Source organism: Aulonocara sp. 'chitande type north' Nkhata Bay, linkage group LG6 (genome assembly GCF_057382095.1).
Source record: "Aulonocara sp. 'chitande type north' Nkhata Bay isolate Kocher_YH1m ecotype deep benthic linkage group LG6, A_spYH_male_GT1.1, whole genome shotgun sequence".
NCBI classification, from domain to species: Eukaryota; Metazoa; Chordata; class Actinopteri; order Cichliformes; family Cichlidae; genus Aulonocara; species Aulonocara sp. 'chitande type north' Nkhata Bay.
The window spans coordinates 24,344,596-24,366,895 of NC_141349.1; the positions used below are offsets into that span (position 1 = coordinate 24,344,596).

Sequence of the window (22,300 nt, forward strand, 5' to 3'; positions counted from 1 at the left end):
ATTGGTTATTTGCTGTTGCGTTCCAGTCAGCTTGAAGCAGTCTCCTTTGATCCCTGGCATCAACAAGGCAACTTCACCCAGAAAACTGGAGCTCATTAGATATTTTGTCTTTTTTACACCATTCTCTGTAAACCCCAGATATGGCTATTTCCCAGTAGATCAGTAGTCAAAGGAGCTTTCAAAGAAAAGCGTCTGGACTTTAAGTTACTTGAAGACGTTTCACCTCTCATCCGAGAAGCTTCTTCAGTTCTAAGGTCAAATGGTGGAGAGTCCCAGATATAAACCTAGTGGGAGTAACCCCCCACAGAGGGACAAAAGGACCCCCTGATGATCCTCTAATCGCCTGAGCCAAGGTGTGAAACTGGGTGTGGGTTCCAATCAGCCAGAGTTTCGGGTGAGTTCATTGTGAAACCTGGCCCCACCTTATCATGCGAATTCCTGAGATCAGATGGCCCAGGATGTGAGTGGGCGTTAAGGCGTCTGGGAAGGGATCTCAAAACTGGATTATAGATGGCAGAGAGTTGGTGTCGTAAACCCCCGCCTCTGTTCAAAGATGGTCGCTCACAGTGGACATAGATGGCTTCTTTCACTCCTCTTTCAAACCATCTGTCCTCTCTGTCCAAAATGTGAACATTGGCATCCTCGAAAGAGTGACCTTTATCCTTAAGATGCAGATGGACTGCTGAGTCTTGTCCTGTGGAGGTGGCTCTTCTGTGTTGTGCCATGCGCTTGTGAAGTGGCTGTTTGGTCTCTCCAATGTAGAGGTCTGGGCATTCCTCGCTGCACTGTACAGCAAACACCACATTGTTAAGTTTGTGTTTTGGTGTTTTGTCTTTCGGGTGAACCAGTTTTTGTCTGAGCGTGTTGCTGGGTCTGAAATGCACCGGGATGTCATGCTGGGAGAAAACTCTGATACACCGGCTACATAGGGGATGACAATGTTGTTGCGTCTGTCTTTCTTATCCTCCCTCGCTGGTGTCTGGTCTTCTTTTCTGTGCCTCTTTGCTGACTTTAAGAACGCCCATTTAGGATAGCCGCACGTTTTGAGTGCTTCCTTTACATGTGTGTGTTCCTTCTTTTTTCCTTCAGGCTTAGAGGGAACATTTGTGTTCCAGAGGGTGATGGGAGTCAAAGAGGAGGTACTGGTCCGTGTGTGTGGGCTTCCGGTAAACTTCGATGTTGAGGGCTCCCCCGTGTCACCTATTGTAGCCAACCTTTACATGGAGGAAGTGGAAAGGAAGGCTCTTGGCTCTTTCAAAGGAAGAGTACCCAGCCACTGGTACAGATATGTAGACGACACCTGGGTCAAAATCAAGACACAAGAAGTGGAATCCTTCACTGCGCACATTAACGCTGTGGAAAAAACATCAAGTTCACCAGGGAAGACACAAAGGACAACTGTTTGCCTTTCCTGGACTGCACTGTGCACATTGAAGAGAACGGCAACCTCAATGGCTCAGGCGATTAGAGGATCATCAGGGGGTCCTTTTGTCCCTCTGTGGGGGGTTTCTCCCACTAGGTTTATATCTGGGACTCTCCACCATTTGACACAGACACAGTAGATCAGTAGTTTCTGGGACACGCAGACCAGCCCATCTAACATGAGCAAAACATGCCACATTCAAAGTCACTTAAATGTTTTCCCCTCCTTTTGTTGCTCAGTTTGAACTTCAGATGGTTGTCATTGCTGTTTCTACATGCCTAAATGCATGGACTTGCTGCAATGTGATTGGCTCATTAGATATTAGTGTTAACAAATAGATGAACAGGTACACCAAATAAAGTGTCCAGTGAGTGTAGTGGTAGGGTGACATGCTTAGAGCAAAAAAATAAAAAGCCTGTGAAACCACCATACACCATGATCCAATGAAGATCCCAATTATAACAGTACAAAGAAACCAGACTGCCAACATGGACTTCACTGCAAACCATCCAGGGAAGAAGATGATGTACCACTGATATTATGATATGATACTTTTATCATGTAAAAGTGCATGATTTTGAGATGTTGTCACCACAGCTGCTGGCCCGAGTAGGATTCATTACCAAACTGTATGACTTAATTTTTTTTTTTATGGTTGTTAAAGCCTGGCAGGAGAGTTCAGCTGACGGTGACATTTTTGAATGGGCCTGGATGCCCTGGGCCCATAATGCGGACACTGACCCTCACCCGGCCCAAATAGGATCTGACACTAGCACTTTCTTTTCTACCTAAATATGTTCGAAAGATCCTGCGAAGACTGACCAGAGGCCATGTGAATGCAGCAGAGACACAAATAGATTAGTACATAATTTTCTTGGTTTTTGCTGTTGTCTTTTCCAGGCTGAAAGCATGTTCACACTAAAAAAAACCTTTTACATAGAAATAACCCTTAAAAATGGGTCCAAATAGAAAAGAAAAAAAATCACTAACTAAAATGTACAAGGTTTATTCAATAAAAGAGTAGTTCTTTTTCACAGCGTTGATGCGTTGCTATAACCACACAGTTATTCATTCACATTATGACAGAAAATTTTTTACTTGACCTGATGGGTACATTTATCCAGGAACATTCACCTGGAACAGAATGATAATGAATCTACAGATCCCAGGAGTTCACACAGTCTCAATATGGACCAACGCTGACGCCACTGATTACAGTTTAACAAGCATAGTAGATATACATATAGTAGAATTCAACTCAGTAAAGCTGGTATGTAATCATCTTAGATACCTAGCTTTACCACTAAGAAAGCTATATCACTCCACTTGTTAGATAATAATGTTAAAATGCTCCAAAATACACCCACATTATAACCTTGTCATAATAAGGCTGGCTTAAAAGATTTATTTGCAAACTGGCAACAGGGAATAATATGCGGACTGGTGATGTGAGGAGTCTTGAGGCACTGGACAGTAACACAAGGGCGGAGATTTGTGAGATCCAAGGAGAATGCATTGAAGGGAGCAATGACTTTTTCATTACCAAACTACATGACTTAATTTTTCTCATAGTTGTTAAAGTCTGACAGGAGAATTCATCTGAGGGGTCATGGTGACAATTTTTGAATGGGCCTGGATGCCCTGCGCCCATAATGCAGACACTGACCCTCACCAAAGCGGAACAGTTTCGTGATCGAAATTAGGTAACCTGACACACAGCAAACAGACATGTCAGACACCTATGTCTTCGTCCACCTTAAAATCAAAACAGCTGTGCCCCTAACAATGACAAATAAACCTTATTACAGCTTAAACATTTGAATTAAAAAATATCATGCTTTGTGTATTTGTCACACAAGAGTAAAGACAGAATTTTTTATTTTATACCAGGGTGTAAACATCCTTGTTCCTGCTCCAAAGCTGCCCTTTGAAATGCGGGCATCTATGGGGATGACTCACATTTGAACCAGTCTCCTTCCGGACCACTCAAAGACCTGCAGCTTTCAGCACTTTGCTGTTGGCAACACAGCGGAAAATACATTTGTGCTCCTCACTCGCTGTTTGGAAACACATGCGTGTCTCATGACCCATGAAGAACTGCATTTTGTGTCTGTATCCAGAGGTCAAATAAATAAAAAGATCTCAAATTTGGACTCATCAGACCAAAGCACAGATTCCCACTGGTCTAATGTCCATTCCTTGTGTTTTTTGGCCCAAACTAACCTCTTCTGCTTGTTGCTTTTCCTTAGTAGTGGTTTCTTAGCAGCTATTTGACCATAAAGGCCTGATTCACACAGTCCTCTGAACAGTTGATGTGTCTCCTACTGGAAATCTGTGAGGCATTTATTTGACCTCTAATCTAAGGTGCTGTTAACTTGTGACTCGGATGAATTTATCCTCAGCAGCAGATGTGACTCTTGGTCTTCCTTTCCTGGGGCGGTCCTTATGTGGGCCAGTTTCATCATAGCACTTAATGGTTTTTACAACTGTACTTGGGGACAACGTTTTAGCAATTTTCCAGACTGACTGACCTTCAATTCTTAAAATAATGATGCACTGTCATATCTCTTTACTTAGCTGATAGGCTAAGGGCTGTCAGCTGTGTACCAACCTGACTTCTACACAACACAACTGATGGTCTCGACCCCATTGAGAAGGCAGAAAATTCCACCAATGAACTCTGCCAATTCTCACCCGTGAAAACTATTTCAGGTGACTACATCATGAAGCTCACTGAGAGACGGCCAAGGGTTTGTAGTGCTGTCAACAAAGCAAAGGGTGGATACTTTGAGGAATCTAAAATATTAAACATATTTAGAGTTATTTATCATGTTTTCTTTGCTGCCTAATTCCAAATATCTTACTTCATATATTTGATGTCAGTATGTATCTACAATGCAGAAAGTAGTAAAAATAAAGAAAAACTATTAAATGAGAAGGTGTGTCCAAACTTTTGACTGGTACCAGGCCTCTGGTAGCAGTGAAACTTGAAGGATAGACTGCCTGCAGGGGTGAGAGGAGTATTTGATATATATGTGAAGAAAGAAATAATTTCTAAGCTGCATATTATCAGCCAGCAATTGCACAACAGCTAGAGCAACAATATACAAGTTCAGGGAAAAAGACGCCTACAGCACAATTCTTTTATTTAACCGTGATTTGTGTTTGAGATAGCTGTCGTGAGGCTGAGTGCTCTAGTACCAATCATCAATAGTGGGCCGTAAAAGGACAAAGAAAAATGTCACTGTACTCTGAGAGAAAGTGAACAAAAAGACCAAAAATTAACATTTATAAAGGGAAGTTCGAGTTTCTTCAGCTTTTCAGTTGAGAAAATTGAAACTGCAGCTAGGAGTAGTCAGCATGAACGTGGATGCGTTGAACTGATAGTTGTAATACATGAATATCCTGCTGGATCCCAGAAGAGTCAAATGAATTTGACTGACAAGTTTGACATGAGTACAGAAGCACTGTCTATGTCAACAACAAGGTAAACTGGAATACTACTTTCAGAAATGCTTCTGATCCCTGCAGAATGTTAATGTAGAGAAAAACAATTTTCAAGGTCACTTTTACTTATTCCTGACACTCTCTCTGCTGGTTGCCATTTCTCTTGCACACAAAGCTTGTGATATGAAAAATGTTGAATTCCTTTTATCAATTGATGCTAAGTGGTCCAAGTGAGCCAATACAAATATCCCCTACACTATTACACCACCAGCAGGTGACTACATCAAGGAATTCAACTAAATTCAATTTTAGGATTTTTAGGAACCACAGTAGGGCTGTGCGATATGAACAAAATCTAAATCTCATATCCCGATATAAGAATTCTATCATCCCGATAACGATATAAATCACAAAAATGTAACATTTTTTGTAAATTATGTGAATCTCAGGCAGCTCGTCTTGCGGGAAGTGTTTCCAGCTGTGCGTCATGTATCTGGAGTCGAGTGTTTTAACCGATGCATGAAACAATACATTTTAGACATAAGTTGTAACGGCCGCCGTTTTCTTTGTGAGTATTTATTACACGGCGTGCTGCGGGGAAAAGCTTGTTCTAACGTTTGAGTCTAAGGTGTTTTTTTTTTTTAGCACCTGGCGGCTCTTTTTTTAATTCTCAGCCGTAAATAATCTGCTCTTTCACGTGATTCAGTTTATTTTGAAAAGTCTCAACGGGATCTTGAGCTTTATTGTGAAAGGTTTATGTGAAACATAAACAAGCGGACACGCGATTGTGTTACCGTTGTTGTTGCTAACGACAACGCATAAAAACAGGCGCTTGTCCGTCTGTAGTGTGGTTATATTACATATAAGAGAAAGAGAGAAAGAAGAAATTAATATAGCCATTACAGTGACCATCAAAAGGATGAAAAAATGCTGTAAACAGTTTATTTTGTGACACCATGAAACAAGCGATAGCATAAAATGAAACGATAGACGTTTTTATATCGTCATCCGATATATATCGTTATATCGAACAGCCCTAAACCACAGGTAAGCCAGCAGTCTGAGAGCGAAGTGCTCTGTTTGGGGTTACTAATACAATAAAATCTGTAAATCGTCAAGACATTGCATGTGAGGAGAAAGATTTTAAATTTCATTCTAGATTATCAGTAGGCCAATGAGGAGAAGAAAATATGGAAAAGCTCAGGTTGGATCCAAGTTTTCATGTTGTTTATACCAAATTCTGAACCTGCCATCCAAATGACAGCAAAACTCGAGACTCATCAGACGAGGAAACATTTTTCCAGTTTTCTATTGTCCAATTTTGGTGAGGCTGTATGAACTGTAGCATGAAGCTGCATTGATTTCCAACAGTAGCGTCTCTTGTGAGTTCTGCAGTGAGTGATCTTTTTCTGCATAGCTTGGCTTTAAAAAGTGGTTATTTGAGTTAATGTTGCCATCAGATCAAAGCAGTGTGGCCATTCTCCTCTGACGTCTAGAATCAGCAAGAGATTTTGACCGAGGGAGCTACAGCTCACTGGATATTTTCTCTTTTCAGACCATTCTCTGCAAGACCGGAAGAAGGTCTAGTAGAAAATCCCAGTAGGTTAGCAATTTCTGAAAGACTCTAAAATACCCAGCACCAACACCTACAGCACATTCACAGTCGATTAAATCACCTTTCTTCCCTTTTCTGTTCAGTTTGAACTACAGCAGGTCTTCTCGACCATCTCTACATCCATAAACACACTGGGTTGATGCAATGTGATTGGCTGATTAGAGATTTCTGATAACGAGCAGCTAAACACGTGTATTTACCAAAGTGGCCATTGAGTTTCAGTTCATCTTACTTATGTAAGGCATTTTGTTTGTTTGTTTGTTTGTTTTTTCAGCTTTAACACAAAAACTTTTGCAATAAATATATCTTATCTCAGCTAAGAATTTGCAGTACAAAAAAGCTAAAACTGACAGTTCAATTTGTAACACATGTCGAAAGAGTAACACCGATAGTAAGTGAATATGAACCATTTTATTAGAAATGTTGAATTTGCAGCCTGCCTGATGACACACTGGTAAAAGCTGCATATAACCTATTCCGTGCATGGCTTCAGTGTATTTAAATAGCCACTGAAAATGTTTTGGAATACTTTATATCAGTTATATAACAATAGAAACTTTTGTTATTGCTGATCTTCAATCATTCCTGTAATTATAGCCAGTGCCTATATTTTAGTTTATCTTGCCTTTCAATGGTTTGATCGTGAAACCCTGCTTTTATCAGCAGTCTACTAATGAATGCTAGTCAAAATAGGCAGTGACCTGTAATCTCACAAAAAACACAAAATAGAAAATCAGCACTGAAAACTACCAGAGTGTGCAAATCTGAATTCAGCTGCATTTAAATGTTGTGCAGGTAATTAGTAGTCATAAAGTGGCATATTGGTAGGTAGAGACCTAAAAAATACAAAACATGGCTTCAGAAACAAGCCAAATGCTAACACATGTAGGCATTGTTCAAGTGAATTTCATAATTCAAAATACACCACTGTTTGCTGGTTTAACAGATGGGACATAATTGAGGAAATGTGGACTCTTCACTGCACCAGTTAAGTGGAGTCGCAGGTGGCAAAAGGCAGTAAGAGTAGGCGCTGTGGTGCAGGGTAAAATGCCAAAAGAATAAAATGCAGAAAATTAGTTGGAAGACTTTAGTATGCTACGTAAAGTCTTCCAGAATAATTTTTGACCCATTAGTTTTTTCCATCATTGCACAGATGAAAATCTCAGTCGTGGCATTTTCATAACGACCAAATGTACCACAGGTCAGATGAAGGATGACTCATGCTGAGTGCAGAGTGTGCTTCTGTCCCATCGTCCTTCCATTAATACGCAACTCTTCCAACATTCATGTTCTGCAAATGACTCTCTGCTGACACCGTGGTTTAAAGTGACCTTTGATGGATTACAAGCTCTTACTCTTTTTCTAGAATCATGTACTGGGCTTGTAAAAACCTAAGAATCGGTTTGGAAACACTAAACCACATCATTACGTGTGTATGTCTTCACTTTCCTGGTAAGTCCATAGTGCCATGGGTAACAGCAACAATGGCAGACTACACTAGTCAAATGTCATCACTTAACGATGTCATTTGTGTGTTTTTGGCTATCAAGCACAAAGAATACCTGGAATTCCCTCTGTTCAAACCACAGGATTGCATGGCAAACAAATGGAAATAAAATTGTTTTGCTTACCAAGTGATCAGAATTAGTGTTGTTTATTTAAAATAAGAAATGCAGTATACATGGGGCGATCGTGGCTCAAGAGTTGGGAGTTCGCCTTGTAATCAGAAGGTTGTCGGTTCGAGCCCCGGCTCGGACAGTCTCGGTCGTTGTGTCCTTGGGCAAGACGCTTCACCTACCGCCTACTGGTGTTGGCCAGAAGGGCCGATGGCGCGATATGGCAGCCTCGCTTCTGTCAGTCTGCCCCAGGGCAGCTGTGCCTACAACTGTAGCTGCCTCCACCAGTGTGTGAATGGGTGGATGACTGGGTACAGGCCATTTACCATACATTAATTATTACCATTTTTAAAAGTAATGCATTTTGTTACTAAAATACTTGCAGGAGAATAAAATTTGTTACACTGCTCGTTACATTACTTTTACATTACTCTTTCACATGGTCTCTGATGCACTCTCATTGTCATTAGTGTTACTGTAATGCTATAATGTAATGCATTACTGTTAGTTCAGTAATCACGTTACGGCTAGATATGTTGTAATTTGTGTGACAAAGGTTCGAAAGTTATCTGCAAGCTGGACAGAATTTTTTTTAAAATTTCACACAAAAGTTTTTTTGCTTCCTGTGCAGTTGTGCTACAGTCATTTACTGATTTCAGTTTGTGTGGTGGAAGAGGAAAATGCTGGAGTGGAGATGTGCAGATTACTTTTATTTTTATTGCAGAAAGGACAAGAGCGTGATGGTAAAGTGCGAACTGTGCCCAGTAGAGAAATGGCTGTATTACACTGCTAACACAACTTTAAAGTAAATCCATATTTCATTTATATTTAATGCTTAAATGTTTTGATTTTTACATGTTTGAATGTTTACCTGTACATAGTAATAATTATGTGTTGAAACAGCCCATTTGGTTTTCCTGCATTTATCTGAGTCCAGGACTTCCTGCAGCCTCACGTTTTTATTGTTACCTGATGATTATGTGACAATGTGTCTCAGGTCACTTTGTTGAGTAACAAGAAAGTAATGTAACAAATTACTTTGTCCAGAAAGTAATTGAGTAACCTACCGCGTAACTATTAAATTACTTTTTTTTTTCTTTTTTCTTTTTTTTTAGAGTAACAACCCGAATACTGACCGTCACATATTTACCATTTAATAATATAGATCTTAGGCTACACGTCCATATATCCATATATGTTGCACAAACATTTGACATCAAATTTGTTTGATTTGTAGAGGGTGGGGGGGCAACTTCACTCACAACAATTACCTGTATCTGTGCCTCTAGCTCCTTGATGGTTTTTGATGTATTCCCATTCTGTTCGTTCAGTCTTGCCTCTGTGTTTTGAGTCTGTGTCAAGTTAGTATGTCTGAGGCTTGGTCTCACTGGTAGTTGTTTTCATCTGGTGGCCTCTTGTCTCTTGTGCTTTATATTTAGTGGTGGTGTGCGATACTTTAAATTTTGGTATTAATCCAATGCCAAAATAAAATAAATGGCTAGTATTGCCAATACCAAAACTGATACATTTAACTTTTAATAAGCAGCTTATGTATCAAAGAGCAGTGTGTAATTATTTATGAGATGAAGCATCATGAATTTGTATTGAATTCTAAATTTTAACAACCACTAAGTCACTGTGATTTTTAATTTCCACAATAATTAGTTAGCACAACAAAACACACCATTCAGCTTTTCATGTATTTGAAACTGTTTTTTTGTTTGTTTGTTTGTTTGTTTGTTTGTTTGTTTTTTTAAACATGAAATGTATATGTGCCTGTTTCTAAAGCACTCTGGGTCAACTTCTGTTGTTTAAATGTCCTATGGGATATAAATAAAATAGATATGATAGTCAACACAAAAAGGTTCAGATATTTTTCAGAGTGCATGTCTGAGGTGTATCTATTTATTTCCTAAAAACAACTAATTGAAGACATTCAGTGGGCTACATGCTGCTGAACTTAGAAGACAGAAACAAAGGATCAATCCTATCAAGATACTCTCACTCTGATACCATTTCCAGCATTGGTATTAATACTGTCAATATCTGGATGGATCTGCTCACCTTTAGTATTTTCCTCATCATCCTATGTGGACATATTGTCTTAGTCTCAATCTGCTCTTTTTGTTCTCCCTCATGGTTGGTTCCCTCTTCATTGTGTGAATGAGAATTAGTTGAGCTGTTATTATTTTGTGCTTTGGTAAAGGCTAAGCAATAAAGCTGCTTCTAAGTTTACCTCTTGTTTCCCAAGTCTGACGTTTTAGGTCCAATTCCTGCCTGCTGCACAGCCGACCTTGACCTATTCTGGTTGGTTAAAAAAATGGAAGTGTACTGTGAATCTACTCGCTAGTGGGACAGCTGATCCATTGTCAGTTTTAATTACCTTTTCTCACTGCGGTGCAAAATATAACACCAGACTATCAGATACCAAACCACTGATGATATGGGAGTAACCAGCACCTCTCACTAATGTTATAATCCAGTGCATCAGGGCACAGACTGCTTTGTTAACTAATAGTTCTCTTGGCTTTCTTTTGTTTTTCTTTTGACATTGGGTGACTTTTCACTCATTTTCAGTGAAATGTTTATTTTAGGTCACTCATAAGTCAATGAGTAATTCAAAGGCAGCTAATTCAAGGGATGAACCAGCGTTTTGTCTACACTCAGACAACTTAGTGAAGACCCATTTTTAAATTGTATCTTTGGCATTTTGTTAGTAACATCCTGTCATGAAAACACATTTGTTTCCTTGTTTTTGGTTGAATCTATGAAAAATGTCAACGGTAACACAGTTTAAAAGGTATAATCGTATTTAAGTAATTCCCAAGTAGCTCACCAAACTGAAAATTAACCTAATGCTAACATATCTCAGCATGCCTCAGATAGTTGATTCTGTCCATCTCACAATGAACAGAATTGAGGAAGTTCAAGGAAATGGAAGAAAAGAACACTACATGTCTTTAAGAAACAGGTAAAAATACAACAGAGCTAACACCGAACCTGAGAGATTCATCTGGCCCTTCAGCTGATCTGTTCACTGATGCCTCATCAGAATTGGCCTAAATGGAAGGGTGGCTGTGAAGACCAGAGATGGAAAAAGGTTCAAGTATGCCAAATTACACAAGGATGGCAACAGGTCTCATCTTTAGATCTAGTGTGCTCAGTGTAATTTTTTTTTAAAGTGTTACTTTTGTCATTTAAACAAGTGGACGGCCTGGTGCATCTGGGTTTTGTTTTTGTTTATGTTTTTGAGAGGACGAAGAGAATCAAACTTTTCTACAGTGTGTTGGTGGCTCCTTATATTTTGTGGTCTGTGATGTAATTGTACTTTTTGTTGATTTACATGTTTAATGACCTCCATTAGGTTTGAGCCCGTCTCAGATCCAAAAGTATGTTTGCATTCTTACTCGCATTGTGCTACAAATTGATGAATGGAATTTTTTCTGTAGTTTTCACTGATAAATATAAGAGCAAATTAAAATTTGGTGATATTTTTGTGACACTTTGTGGAAGCATAAGAAACTTCTTAAGATATTTTTGTTATTTATACTGATGCCTATTGGCTGAGTGCGCAAAATTAATAGATGGAATCAATATTAAAAATAAATAAATGAATACAAAGATCAAAGGTAAGGTTTAACTTGACTTAAAAAGAATATATTTTAAAATGTTTAATTGTATTTGTATAAATAAATAAAAATGAATCACTGTAATAACAACAACAATTAACTTTACTGAATAAATACTAAATTACTATCAATAAATATGGAATAGATTATTTATTACAAACACAAATGCAGATTCATAACTGATCAAACAACCGGATAATCCCCTGTGAGCAAGTGACTGGCAACAACGGATAGAAAGAACTCCTTTTTAACAGGAAGAAATCTCTGACAGAACCAGGATATGGGCAGGGGAGGTATCTGCTTGTAACTGGTTGAGGAGATGACAGCACTGAGAGTTACATAGTGGAGGAGAACCTCTGTGCATCCTGCACTCTGAGCCTGCAAAGCTTAAGGGATGGTTCAGAGTCACCTGAGGTTTAATCAAAAAGGAAAGTTTTGTTTGATCTTAAAAGTAGAGACAGCATGTGTCTCCAAATCTAAACTGGGAGCTAGTTCCACAGGAGCAGAACCTCACAATTATACTATACTTTTTACTGATGACTCAGGCTTCATGCTTCCTTGAGTAAGACTGAGTCAGAAAGTAAAATGTCCAGTTACGCCACCGGCTTTGAAAAAACAAAAATAATCACAAAGCTAAATCCTTCAAGTTTTTTAAAGCTGTATTATATACAACACCAATCGTTTATGATTAGACAATATTAGTTTAAGCTATTTATACAAATTCATAGCAACTGATAACACTTAGCAAACTTTAACCACAAAACGTATTTAATTTCCAGAACTTAAAAGGAATAATACAACCCTTATTAATCAAATGCATTTGAATAATTTACATATTGGTTGCTGTTATCTGTAGTTATAGGGGGTTTTATCCCCTAAAATAAGAAAAAGCGTAATGACAGCCATTATGCTCCTGGTGTCAGCGTAATGACTGAACATGTATAATCTTATCTCTGAGTGAGCAGCGCATCAAACTGCAGTGGATCTGTATACAAGGATAACAGAAAAACCCTGACCCTGCTATTCACTTATATTAGAGATTCACACAACGAATGAATGAACGAATGAATGGATGAAGTATTAGGTCAAAGTCAAAACACAAATAAAACAGCTGGAATCCACAGCTGTGCGTGTTCATGGAGCTTGCATTTTCACCTGCTGGACATCACTACCTGACAAGTTTAACTGTCTTCAGAACATTGCAGAGGCCTTATTGACAGTATTTGGCTCTACATATCTGCGTGAGCAGATTTTCTCTCACACGAAGAGTGTCCTCAGGTAGCCGTCTGCATGCTGGACACTCGTAGACCTGTGTCTCTGAGTGGGAGACCAAAGGTCACATTAACATGTCCATCTAGGGCTGGGCGATATGACCCAAAATTCATATCTCGATATTTTTTAGCTGGATGGCGATATAAGATATATATCTCGATATTTTTTTAAAGCCATAAAGTAAGAACAAAAAGAGAGTTCTTAGTCAAAGCTGTGTCTCAGATGTCACACAGGCACTTTTATTAACATAAAGCATAGATGTACATGAAAAAAACTACTCAAAAATAAATTATGAGCATTTATTAAAAATAATGCTCCATAAATAAAAGAAAAGTATGTTGTTTTTGTCCATAACAAAAAGCTCACAATTGTGCAGTCAAAATTTAAACTAAAAGAGGCTGAGCATAATAACAAGGGCAGATTTCACAGCTGCTCTGTTCCCAACTTCTACTGCGTGACTGACAGCCTGGAGTTTGAAATCCGCTTCAGGTGCCATTTATGGTCCTTATACACACACAATACGGTAATATTACGTTGAAGCACAGTGCGTATTACTACGCGAGGCTCCTCGGTAGCCGTAATGCTCCGACAATCCATCAAGCGGTGCAGCTCCGTAGCTTACCAAAGTCGTACTAAAACATTTTTTGACAGATTGCTGAGCGCCGTGTTCCACATAAAATCGGTTCGCGGTCATCAGGCACAACCAGAATTCATACATAAGGCGCGCTGTCAACTTTTGAGAAAATGAAAGGATTTTAGGCTGTGCAGCCCCTGTGGGCTGCATGGCGTTAGCGTGGTTAGCTCGTTAGCACGTTGACGCCGTCCAGCCCCACGCACGGAGCGATGCGCAGTAACTCGTTAACGGAGATTTGCCGTGTTCATCTTATCGCTGCCTGCAGGTGAAGCTATGGGGGAGGAGGGGGAGTTGTGTTCAGTGAAGGATAGGCGAGGCCGAGTAACGTTGCGTAGAGACAAAAGTGGACGAAAGAGAGGCAAACTTCTGGCTCCACAACTATAATTATAACGTATATATCGATATAAAGGATATGGTCACATCTTATATCTAATATAAAAATATATCGATATTTTTAAAAAACTCGATATATCGCCCAGCTCTATGTCCATCCCTGTATTAACAAACATGCCATATTGGCCCAGTTTATTTTTCTTATCATTGTTTTGAGGAGACCAAAAATAGCATTTACATTTTCTGTTGTACAGTTTATTTGCTGTTATGGAGTTCTTGTTACTGAAGAAAGGTGATACAACCTCAAAAACGTGGTTGTCTCTAGATTTAAAAAGAGAAAAAAAGTCCAGTAGTTACACTATATAAAAAATAAATGCACAATTTAAAAAAACAAAATTTATAGGTAGGTATATCGACTTCTCATTAAATTATATGAATTATTATGGCTTTGTCTGCCATAGTGTTTTTCTTTAAACTACTTAGGAGCACTTTTACTGGCAGTCGGTGATGTCACTGAAAGGCAAGGTTCTGTTGCCATAGTCTCCTGAGTTTATTTTGAAAGCTAACTTACGGAACTCGCTTAAACAGCTTAGGAAAGACAAGCGCACACATTTGAAGAAGTATTCCCTCATCACGGTGACATTTTCACTTTTAAACGGTCTCAAAAATTAACATGAAAAAGGAAACGAGAAAAAATACAAATTCAGGAGATAAGAAAGATCCAGGAGATCAAAGTAAGTAAACAAATACATCAAATCTGGGTAAAATCCCTCAAATAACAGAATCTACTTTTCTAAAAATGTTGACAGTCTGTGTATAAAATGAAACATTTGAATCCTACCCATATGGAAAAGATATATATAAATCTTATAAAGTTTGTATCTGTCTTGTGTGAAACTTGTATGTTTTGGATACTTACTAAAACAATATATGAAAGTAATGAGAAAGTGGCCACTTTCATGAGTAAATCATATAAGCCTGATATGATTCACTGCATGAAGTAGGCCACATCTTATGCAAGTCTTTTATAAATTTGTACCATTTCTTTTCCATATGGGTATGTTTGACTGAAAACAACATAATTACAACACGTCTAATCAAAGAAAGGTTAATGGGGCACTTTGTCTTTTGGTAAAATAATGTGACAAGTTTATTCTTGGACTCAGCAGTAAAAACAGATCAACAAGTGTCATGAAGATCTAAGTCTTAGTAGACCTAGTATGGACTCGTGCTGCTCTGTTTTTTATCAAAAGGATAAACTTGTTATTATAATTTAACCAATACTTCCTAAAATGGCATCAAAATCCTTCCAGTCCTGATGTCGAGCACTCTTTTTCACTACTGTGTTGTTGTTGTTGTTTATAGACTCTAAGAGCAGGATGGCTAAAAGAAAGGCCAGTCCTGAAAAGAAGACCCCCGTAAAAAGAGGGAGGGTCACTGAGCAGGCTGCTCCTTCCACCAGCTCAGATACACACCAGGTCAAAGCAGTGAAGCGTAAGGCCCAGCAAGATGGAGCGGGCACAACCAGTGCACCGAAGAAGATTAAACTTGCTGAGCCTACGAGTGAAGACAGGGAGCAAGCGTCTTCCTCCGTGGACACTGGTAAAGGTAGGCTAATTAGTTGAGTGAGGGGTAGATTAAGTGCACAGCTGGTTTCTCGGTTTAAGATATTAGTGTTTGGGAGATATTTTTCTGTTGTACAGTTCATTTGCTGTTATGGAGTTCTTGTTACTGATGAAAAAAAAGTGTATTTTTTGTTTCAAAATAGCTGATCTGCTCTATGCCAACATCTGCGAACAAATATAATTCTATAAAGTTGGTCTATATAGTGTGTAACTGTTGATATAGAGCGTTATTAAATTTATTGCTAATGCAATCATATGGCACGTTGACTTCTAAGGAAATTTTAGATGGCACTTATCATCAGAAAGGTTGCTGACTCCTGGGTTAGACCTTCATATTAATTTTTTTTTAAAACTTTTTTAAGAACGCATTTTAACATTGGACTCAAAAATAAATAAATCCCCCGCTAACAAAAAAGGCTCTTCAAGTGCCAAATTGCTTTATATTTCTTCACTTAAATATACGGCCGCAAGTAGGGCTGACATGGGCCCCAGGTTTGATGTGTTCTGCCGTAAACTGGACAAACCAACATAAGGATGGAAGCCACTGTGGGACTTTTTCAGTAAGTTGAGCATGTGTTTTATAAGTTAATCAGTAAATTAACACCAATAGCTAGTTAACCCATAGCTATTCACACAAATGAATAGCTATGGGAAAGGTGATACAACCTCAAAAACGTGGTTGTCTCTAGATTTAAAAAGAGAAATAAGGTCCAGTAGTTACACTATATAAAAAATAAATGCACAATTTAAAAAACAAAATTTATAGGTAGGTATATCGACTTCTCATTAAATTATATGAATTATTATGGCTTTGTCTGCCATAGTGTTTTTCTTTAAACTACTTAGGAGCACTTTTACTGGCAGTCGGTGATGTCACTGAAAGGCAAGGTTCTGTTGCCATAGTCTCCTGAGTAGGGATGGGTACCGGTGTCCGGTGCCATGATGGCACCGGTTCTGACATAAACGGTAGTAACCAGACCGAAAAGCAGCGCACATTTCGGTGCTTTATTTCGGTGCTTTTTTTTCCTGAGCTGTGATACACGTCTAGCCAATCATTTTACGTTTCCGAGGATAGTAGGCGGGTCCAGGTACGTGCGTTCTTTTAGAGCAGAGCTACAGATTAAAAATGTCCAAGGCGAAGCGGTCAAAAGTCTGGCTGTACTTCACAGCAATATATGCAAACTCAGCAGCCTGCAACAAGTGCTTTAAGCTGATACTGTGATACTGTCAAAGGAGGTAACACCTCGAATCCGACGAAACACCTAGCGACGCATAGCGTTTTTTTTAAAGCCGAGAAATGCGCCGTATTTGATAGCTTGCTGCGAGACCTCACACCGAGCACATCTACTGCGGGTGGGTTGCCTGTTATGCAACATCCCCCAAAAACACGAAGAGGAGAGTCCTGGCCCCTAGCCCTGCCAGTGTAGCAGAAATGATGACGGATGATGATGCAGCAGCAGCCGTTCTTCTCCGCGTGAGTAGCTTAATGTTGTTCGTGTGTAATTTACGTTGAGTAGGCTAACCACGTTATTACATTAATGCATGTAAGGTGAACTAGCAAACATCATCATAGCTACATGCAGCTGTCCTCTTGTTTGATGGCAGATACTCGCTTCACCCTGGCCAAAAAGGCTAAAAAGACCAAAGAAAAAGTGGAAAACAGTTAAACATGAGAGGTTTAGGACAAAGTTTGTGTTTTTTCCATTGATTAAGCACTGCTTCCAGCCAAGAGTGATGCCATATATGCCCCATAGCTGCAAAAAAGGCTAACATTGTTATCTTTTTACAAAAAACAGCTGAACATGAGAGGTTTTTGGACCAATTTTGTGCTCTCCATTCTTTAAGCACCGGTTTGAGCACCGTTTGAGCACCGGCACCGTTTCAAAAGTACCGGTTTGGCACCGGTATCGGATAAAACCGAAACGATACCCATCCCTACTCCTGAGTTTATTTTGAAAGCTCACTTACGGAACTCACTTAAACAGCTTAGGAAAGACAAGCGCACACATTTGAAGAAGTATTCCCTCATCACGGTGACATTTTCCATTTTACAAGGTCTCAAAAATTAACATGAAAAAGGAAACGAGAAAAAATACAAATTCAGGAGATAAGATCCAGGAGATCAAAGTAAGTAAACAAATACATCAAATCTGGGTAAAATCCCTCAAATAACAGAATCTACTTTTCTAAAAATGTTGACAGTCTGTGTATAAAATGAAACATTTGAATCCTACCCATATGGAAAAGATATATATAAATCTTATAAAGTTTGTATCTGTCTTGTGTGAAACTTGTATGTTTTGGATACTTACTAAAACAATATATGAAAGTAATGAGAAAGTGGCCACTTTCATGAGTAAATCATATAAGCCTGATATGATTCACTGTATGAAGTAGGCCACATCTTATGCAAGTCTTTTATAAATTTGTACCATTTCTTTTCCATATGGGTATGTTTGACTGAAAACAACATAATTACAACACGTCTAATCAAAGAAAGGTTAATGGGGCACTTTGTCTTTTGGTAAAATAATGTGACAAGTTTATTCTTGGACTCAGCAGTAAAAACAGATCAACAAGTGTCATGAAGATCTAAGTCTTAGTAGACCTAGTATGGACTCGTGCTGCTCTGTTTTTTATCAAAAGGATAAACTTGTTATTATAATTTAACCAATACTTCCTAAAATGGCATCAAAATCCTTCCAGTCCTGATGTCGAGCACTCTTTTTCACTACTGTGTTGTTGTTGTTGTTTATAGACTCTAAGAGCAGGATGGCTAAAAGAAAGGCCAGTCCTGAAAAGAAGACCCCCGTAAAAAGAAGGAGGGTCACTGAGCAGGCTGCTCCTTCCACCAGCTCAGATACACACCAGGTCAAAGCAGTGAAGCGTAAGGCCCAGCAAGATGGAGCGGGCACAACCAGTGCACCGAAGAAGATTAAACTTGCTGAGCCTACGAGTGGAGACAGGGAGCAAGCGTCTTCCTCCGTGGACACTGGTAAAGGTAGGCTAATTAGTTGAGTGAGGGGTAGATTAAGTGCACAGCTGGTTGCTCGGTTTAAGATATTAGTGTTTGGGAGATATTTGTGTGTATGATCTAATACGCTGATGTGCTTTTGGTGTTTTCCACATCTGCAGACTGCAGTCAAAACACAAAGGGGTGCACAAAAAATGGCAGAAACAAGTCTGCGGGAGACAGCAAAGAGTCACCCAAGAAAAAGAAAAAGGACAAAACCAAAAACGTCGTCCAAAATCCAGCAGCCGACCAGCAACGTAAGTAGCAAGCAGCTTGGCTTTTATACTCAGGTGAAGAGCAAAATGAACATTTAGGGTACAGCAGAGAGTAATTTGTGTCACAGCTGTAGTAAAACAACATTTGGGTCTTTTCAGGGGAATACCAAGCCAGATATGTGCAGGAGCACCATCTAGGAAATGGCGGCTGTGGAGCAGTGTTTGCTGGCTACAGGATAACAGATCATTTCCCAGTAAGTGTTCAGATGGTGGGAGTAAGACAGGCAGTAATGCAGATAACGGATAATATCGTCAGCTGAGCATTAAAGGTGCCGTTTTACACCTTTAATGATGTCATACTGAGGAAATGCTCACCAATGCTCTGTGTCTTTTAGGTAGCCATCAAACACGTTCCCAAGAACAGAATCCCCATCAAAGTGACGGTAAGTGTGCAACACTTGAACTGTTTTTACATTCCTGGACTGAGTGCAGCGTTCACCTGTGAAACATCTGTTCCTCATCATCCACTTTGTTGTAATATATCAGGATGAAAACGGGAAGGAAGTCTCAGTGGAAGTGGCCATTTTGCTGAAGCTTGCAGCTGAAGCAGATGGATCAGTGGGAACGTCGGCTCCTGTGTCTCTGTTGGACTGGTTTGACTTTGGCACAGAGCTGATCCTGGTGCAGGAGAGACCTGTCCCCGCGGTGGACCTGTTTGAATACATAAGAGAAAATGGAGGATGTTTACCAGAAGGAAAGGCCAAGGTAAGTTGACTGGAAGAGCCTTAGACTGTACAGCACTGAAAGCACAGAGTATCAGAGAAGCATCAACCTGTTGACTCATTACTGTCTTTTTCATCTTTTCCAGGTCATTCTGAAGCAACTGGTTGATGCAGCAAAGGACCTGGAAGAGAAAGACATCTTTCACCGGGACATCAAGAGTGAGAACATTCTGATTGAGACCGGCTCAGATGTGCCTCGAGTTCGTATCATTGACTTTGGCCTGAGCTGCTTTGCTACGGAGCAATCGCAGTTCTGCTTCTTCTATGGTAACATATTCAGCTCCTGCTCTTCACAGATGTAGCAATTTGTGCCTTTTGTTTTAGAAGAAATTGTAATTGTGTCTGTTTATTAGGTACACCTATCCACAGCCCTCCCGAATGTTACTGGGGCAAAAAATACAGGCCTGGACCCACCACGGTGTGGCAAATGGGAGTGGTGCTGTACGAAGCGCTTCATGTGGGGGACTTTAATATCATGACGTTCATTGAAAACGAACTGAAATTCAACGAGCATCTGTCCCCACGTAAGAAAACATCACACTTCAAGATTCACTGATGGCTTGGATCACTGGAACTATCATCTTCATCTTTTCTCTCCTTCCTTTCTTTCCAGACTGCCGGAATTTCCTGGATGCGTGTTTAACCGATGTCCCGGAGAAGCGCCCAACGCTGGGGGACCTCCAGCGTCACCCCTGGCTCAGATAAACCCATCTCTCACACACACACATTTCATATATTATCATATAAGTGTGATACGTGACCTAACTTTCTTTTTTTGTCTTTCTTTCATTTTTTTGTTTTTTTTTAACAGGAAAAGGTTGTTTTTTGGGTTTTTTTGGCCAATTCTAAATTTTGCTATCCTGAAATTCCTGTAACCCCCCCAGCCATCCCAGGAAAGGGGATCTCTCTTTGAATTGGCTTTCCCGAGGTTTCTTCCCATCATTCTGGCCCCCCGGGGAGTTTTTCCTCGTCTTCATAGAGAGCTTGGGCTGGGTCAGGAGCTTCATCAAAATTGGCCTTATTTGATTAGGTTAATGTAATAAAATTACGTTGATGTAATCAAAATTAGTAAAAATCAAAAGATTTAACTTAAACTTCCATTAAAACTTGTTTAACTCAACTTTGCTGAGAATACTCTTTCATTACCATGTCAAGGATTGTTTTTTACTCATGATGCATTTTGACAAGTAAGAAAACTGAAAACTCAATCAGGTTAAAGTATGCACAACGAAAGTCACACTGTCACTGCTCTGAAGACTTGCATCTGTTGCCCTAACCTCTAATGCGTCTCAACAGATTTCCTGGATCTAACAGAGGTTGCAACAGTTTTTCCTTCCCACTGTTGCTGATTGTTTGCTCATAGTGGGCTCTCTGATTGGTGGGATTCATTTTCTAATAGTATAGGGTCTCTGCCTTCCAATGTAAAGTGCCTCTAGACAACAGATGTGACTTGTTGCTATAGTTAAGGTTGAATTGAATCATTAATGTCCATTCAGTAGTGAAAATTTTATATTTCTTAATAGGGGTGGGTTTTGATGATCGATTTATCGATTAAAATCGATTCTGGCTTGGATAACGTGATATCGATTCATTAAAACCTGAATCGATTTTTAAATAGAAATTTATTTTGCCCGAAACGCCAGAATCTCAGGTTAAACCTCACAAAATTTCTACAACCACCAAACCGCTAAAACAGTAAATGAGAGCAGGTACACGGATTCTGCACAAAGATGTAAACACAAAACGCGGACCCGACAGATCAGAATCACTGAGATGTGGCTTTCTCACCCGCCGGCACGTACGCTTAGCTGTGTCTCTAATCAAACCTCTGTAACTTTGCTCTGCTTCACTTCGTTTTTGACTGCACAATATTTTTAATGTCATCTGCTATAAAAACCCAGACCAAGTCTCGCAAGCGTCAGCTTTCTTTTTATAGATATAAAAATATAGATATGTACTGATAAGTGATCAGAATTATAATATTTCTGACTGTCTGAGGCAAAATTTCCCTGATTCGAATCGAAACAAATCAAATCGTGGATCGAATCGATTCGGGACCTTGTGAATCGGAATCGAATCGATTCTAGAAATCAGTGACGATACCCAGCCATATTTCTTAATATCCATCTATACTCAATGTGAATTCCATAAATTTAATAGAGCTGTTTGACTGATCACCTAATGTGTGACAAAAGAATCCACTGCGATGCTAATGACCGTCTGCGCTCTCTTACCTGTCTGTAAAAGTTGGCCTTGTCTCTCTCACTCTGCCTTCTCTCACTCGTTTCCCAGTCCAGTCACGCCTCTCTCCTCTGTTGCAGAAGTTCCAGCCCGTGCTCTTCCTGTGTTCCGCATGCCCGACTGTTTCTCTGCCCCCTGGTTTCCCACGTCACCTGTGCAGAGTTTCTGTTAATGACCGTGCTCCTGTTTAAGTTGATTCCTCTCATGAATAAATCTTGTAAATATTTCAAGTGATTGAGTCTGCTCTTAGGTCCAACTGCACTCTCATTTCCAGTTTGTGACATGGGCTTTTCTTTCTTTCCTTTGCATTATTGTCAGGTCTTTACCTTTCAATATAAAGTGCATAGGAGGCAAACGTTGTTGTGATGTTGGCGCTACATTAATAAAAGTGACTTGAAATTGAATAAGTGCAAGAAGACACAGCTGAGCTCAATCTAAATAATAGAGCAATTGAA

At 39.5% G+C, this 22,300-nt stretch overlaps 2 protein-coding genes across 3 annotated transcripts in view; one reads left to right on the forward strand and one right to left on the reverse strand.

Moving 5' to 3' along the window:
- The window catches only part of cdk2ap2 (cyclin dependent kinase 2 associated protein 2), a 48,354-nt gene extending 26,357 nt beyond the window's left edge, over positions 1-21,997 (reverse strand). The window contains exons 1-2 of the mRNA XM_086295734.1: positions 21,839-21,997; positions 19,322-19,533 (exon numbers count right to left, since the gene is read on the reverse strand). The gene's annotated coding sequence lies outside the window, so the exon portion shown is untranslated. The remainder of the gene's footprint in view (positions 1-19,321; positions 19,534-21,838) is intronic.
- Positions 14,531-22,075, forward strand: LOC147327843 (serine/threonine-protein kinase pim-2-like). 2 transcript variants are annotated; one of them, XM_086295731.1, is made up of 10 exons: positions 14,532-14,703; positions 15,335-15,577; positions 18,353-18,595; positions 18,730-18,864; positions 18,982-19,076; positions 19,218-19,265; positions 19,369-19,587; positions 19,691-19,871; positions 19,958-20,128; positions 20,218-22,075. In XM_086295731.1, exons 1-10 carry the CDS (start codon positions 14,643-14,645, stop codon positions 20,307-20,309), a joined length of 1,488 nt encoding a protein of 495 aa, XP_086151857.1. In that variant the 5' UTR covers positions 14,532-14,642; the 3' UTR covers positions 20,310-22,075. The 2 variants fall into 2 exon arrangements, with proteins under 2 accessions (XP_086151858.1, XP_086151857.1); XM_086295732.1 differs by lacking the exon at positions 18,353-18,595 and having other exon boundaries at positions 14,531-14,703.
- Positions 22,076-22,300: the final 225 nt, after the last annotated feature.